Below are 4,502 nucleotides of genomic sequence, written 5' to 3'. Positions count from 1 at the left end.
GAGAGAGAGAGAGAGAGGAGTTGTGAAATGGGCACAGAGAGAGAGAGGAATCCAAGCGGACAGCTTCCCTAATAGAGCATGAGTAACTCAGCTAGAGAAGCAGGGAACCGTTAGATTACAGCTGCATTTTCAGTTGCTATTTTTATGTTTAGGATTTAACTATAACGCCGGCAGTGCATCCGTCTCTGAAGGCACCTTCAATAATGGAAAAGAGAAGTAACTTAAAATGGTGGCTGCATTTTTTATGGTTTTGCGTCCTTTTTTGTGTTTCGTTTGGAGAAGTCCGTTATGTCCTTCCAGAGGAGATGCAACGGGGGTCGGTCATCGGAAATGTTGCGCGGGATCTGGGGCTCGGAGTGACGGAGCTTGATGCTCGTCGAGCCCGTGTTGTTGCAGAAGGAACTAGCCAGCTGTGTGAACTGGACACTGCGTCAGGCAATCTTTTGATCAGCCAACGGATAGACCGAGAGGAGCTCTGCGCGCAAGCCAGTGTCTGCACCCTACAGTATCAGCTCTTACTTGAAGATCCCCTTCAAGCATACAGCTTAGTTTTAGATATTGCAGATATAAATGACAACACTCCAGTGTTTGCTACAGGAGAGATACAACTAGATTTAGTCGAATCCACAGTTCTGGGGAGACGCTTTCCCTTGGAGAGCGCGCATGACCCCGATCTGGGAACCAACTCGGTCCGTGAATATAAACTGAGCCCGAATGATCACTTTGCACTGGAAATGAGCACCCAAATAAACGGCAATGCTTATCCGGAACTAGTTCTGAAAAAACCATTGGACCGGGAGGCAAAAGCTGAGCATGTACTGAAAATCAATGGAATTGACGGGGGAAATCCAGTCAGATCAGGAACTGCTTCTATCCACGTCCGTGTTTTGGACGCCAATGATAATGTCCCAGTTTTTAGCCAACGAGTCTACAAAGCTTCTGTGCCAGAGAACTCGGCCATAGGAACTGTCATAGCAACGCTGAATGCCACGGACTCAGATGAAGGTGTTTATGGAGACATTACATACTCTTTCAGTCATCTGTCAGACAAGATGGGGGGAGTTATTGAAATTAACCCCCTGAGTGGAGAAGTTCGGGTGGCGGGTCTTATTGACTATGAAGAGGCTAGTACGCACGAGCTGGATGTTCAGGCTAAAGATGGTGGTGGTCAGGCCTCTCACTGCAAGCTTATAGTTGACGTCATCGACGTAAACGACAATAAACCTGTCATAGAGATAAAGTCAGCCTCTCCTAACGTGGCCGAAGACTCCAAACCAGGAACTATGGTTGCTCTGATGAATGTTTACGACCTGGACACTGGGAGTAGTGGGCGCGTCACCTGTACAATCTCAGACAATGTTCCGTTTAAATTTGTATCAGAGGTCAAAAACTATTACATGTTGGTGACTGACGGGATACTAGACCGAGAATTTCAACCAGAGTATAACATCACAATTACTGCCACTGATGCGGGTTCTCCCTCACTCTCTAGTGTAAAGGTTTTAACAATCATGGTTAATGATATAAATGATAACCCTCCGACTTTTACGCAGAGCAAGTACGATGCCAACATCTTGGAAAACCAACCTGTTGGCACGTTTGTGATGAAAGTGAACGCAGAGGACATTGATGAAGGGTCTAACTCTAAAATACTGTACCAAATATCAAGGGACACAAACTCAGAAGTGTCCTCCTTCCTTAGAATAAACTCAGAAACGGGGGAGCTCTTCACATCACGCCTGTTTGATTACGAACAGTTAGTCCACTTCCAGATTAAGGTGACAGCTCGAGATGGAGGCGGCCCTCCACTCTCCACCACCTGCACTGTAAACGTGTTTATCAAGGACCAAAATGACAATACACCTGTCGTCCTATATCCTGTCCAAACCACAGGGTTCATTGCTGAAGATATGGTGCCAGTTGAAGCACCTAGAGGTTACTTAGTTACTAAGGTGGTAGCTGTGGACGCCGACTCTGGGCATAACGCCTGGCTTTCCTACAGAATAATCAGAGCAACGCGGCCTAACCTGTTTATTGTCGGTCTGCATACAGGAGAAATCAGGACCGTGCGAGCATTCATGGATGACGATGAACCAAAACATACTGTTACAGTTTTAGTAACGGATAACGGGCCCGAGTCTCTCTCCGCCACTGTTACAGTCAGCATAGCAATTGGAGACGGGCTGCCTGTTTTAAACGAACTCTTTGAGTTTGCTGATGAATCACAGGACAACGATAACTTAACGCTCTATTTAATTATTGCACTGGCAGCCGTTTCCTCTCTTTTCATCCTTTTAATCAGTGGAGTGTTTTATTTTAAGCTCTGCCGGCGTGGTTATGTTTACCGTTCAACCGCAGCTAGTCTCCCCGTTTTCCCCACGGCCTACTGCACCCCTAGTTTTACAGATATAAGCCGGTGTGGGACCCTGCTGAAAGATGAGCGGTACGATTCCTTCTTGACCACTGGGTCGTGGAGAGGCGATTTTCGCTTCAGCTCAAACACAGACACCGACACACTAAAGAAAAGAAGCGCAGCTTATCAAAAAAGCACCCTGAGGCGCGCTAGTACAGATAGAGCTACTCTGAAGGTGAGAGTAGGCGCACCGTATATCTGGTCAAATGAAAATCGGCCATAATATACTGCAAACACGTGTTGTAAAATAATCCCCGTGCAGTGAATTTATTTGGACCCTCTGACTTTCAAATATTTCATAATTACATTCGTTTTTGTCCTGGTTGTATAGAATTACTGGAAAAATACATATTGTGACAATGTATATTTAAAAAGTCTACATTTTTCTACAGGAGTACTTGTGCATGTCAGTCAATGTTTTGTAATGTTCTCTTTGCATATAACCTAAACCTCATCCCCTCCACGATCCCAGCTTGAACATACAGACAATCTTATCTATCTTCTGGAATATGTTTCCTTTGTGAGAGGGATATTAATACATTTAATATGGTTAATGTGTCTCATTTCCTTCATTTGAAATGCATGGTGGACTTTTCTGACTACTCTCACTATATCTTCTGACAGTAATGCAGTTGAGGAAATGTAGTCCTAGCTGTTTATCTTTTGTTGGCCTTGGTCATGGCATATTTGTTTTTGCCTCTGTTTATATATTTGTGTAAAACAGCCTTTATACTTTTAATTATTGTCCATTTTTGAGTGGCGTACACTGCAGCCAAGTTTTGATAATGCTACTTTATGATTTCACAAAATAACACGATTTGTTGTGTGATAGAGACATAATAAAAGCTTTGCACTACATGCTATTAATTGAACAGTATGTAAACAGACTATGACTGTATACAGATGAAAAATAAACTTGAAAAAATACTGTGTTTTACTTTTCCATTGATCCAGAACTTGTAAAGTATGAAAGTGAAGGAAGTCTATAATTGAAACCACTGAAGTAGGAGTGAAGGAAATTTATTCAAAACTGATGGTTATCACAACAAAAATCCAATGCAACTGTAATGAAAAAGAATAAGAACATTTGCACCCTGAAAAAGACCTTGTGTCTCCGCTCAGGTTTGAGCAACAAGTATATGCAACATACTGGTAAATAAAACTAAACATCCTCTCTTCTTACATCTCTGCTCTGGCCCTCAAATGTGTATGATTCGATTCTACAAAGTAGACACTGATACACTGATCAGCCATAACATTTTTACCCGCTGACTGGTGAAGTGAATAACACTGATTATCTGGGTATCATGACACCTGTCAGTGGGTGGGATATATTAGGCAGCAAGAGAACATTCTGTCCTCAAAGTTGATGTGTTAGAAGCAGGAAACATGGGCAGCGTAAGGGTTTGAGCGACTTTAATAAGGGCCAAATTGTGATGGCTAGACGACTGGGTCAGGGAACCTCCAAAACTGTGGGGTGTTCCCGGTCTGCAGTGGTCAGTACCTATCAAAGGTGGTCCAAGGAAGGGAAAGAGGTGAACCGGAGACAGGGTCATGGGCAGCCAAGGCTCATTGATGTATGTGGGGAGCAAATGCTGGCCTGTGTGGTCTATCCAACAGACGAGCCTGTACGAGTTCAAATCTGCTGAAAAAGTTAATGCTGGTTCTGATAGAAAGGTGTCCAGAAACAACAGTGCATCACAGTTTGTTGTGTAGTGAGGCTGCATAAACATTATGACCACCAGCGTGCCCAGGTGGTCATAATGGAGGATGATTCCTTTTAAAAGCCTCAGCTATTGCATAAAATAGTCCAGCCCGGCCTCTCTGGTTCTTTTTTGTTAAGTAGGTTGTATTATAGTGTATAAGTATTAGTGATTCTTTTTCTTCTTTTTTTAGCCGTGGAATTAAACAACATCTTTAGCATCAAGACAAAAATGTTTAGGACATACAACAGTAAAAAGACAAATTACAAGGAAAGCTATTGTTGAATGTTACAAACAACAGAAAACAGTATCGTAGTTTGAAACTGCTCTCAGGTCAGTGGTTAGAGTCTTATATAACAAATAAATGATGATGTGTGTATATGTGT

General features: G+C 42.9%; 1 protein-coding gene across 1 annotated transcript; it reads left to right on the top strand.

The window, feature by feature from the left end:
- The first annotated feature begins 120 nt into the window (after positions 1–120).
- On the top strand, positions 121–3,265 carry LOC118333303 (protocadherin gamma-A2). Its single transcript, XM_035668884.1, has one exon. The coding sequence runs from the start codon at positions 204–206 to the stop codon at positions 2,634–2,636; it is 2,433 nt and encodes an 810-aa protein (XP_035524777.1). The 5' UTR covers positions 121–203; the 3' UTR covers positions 2,637–3,265.
- The last annotated feature ends 1,237 nt before the right edge of the window (positions 3,266–4,502 follow it).

Source organism: Morone saxatilis, unplaced genomic scaffold, assembly GCF_004916995.1.
Source record: "Morone saxatilis isolate NCDOM2014 unplaced genomic scaffold, NCSU_SB_2.0 Contig22, whole genome shotgun sequence".
Classification (NCBI taxonomy): domain Eukaryota; kingdom Metazoa; phylum Chordata; class Actinopteri; family Moronidae; genus Morone; species Morone saxatilis.
Note: the sequence above shows the minus strand (reverse complement) of the source record. Positions and strands in the feature narration are given on the sequence as shown.

Bases quoted from the DNA above. Each gene is read 5' to 3' on its own strand.
- LOC118333303 (XM_035668884.1), top strand. From the start codon at position 204: ATGGAAAAGAGAAGTAACTTAAAATGGTGGCTGCATTTTTTATGGTTT.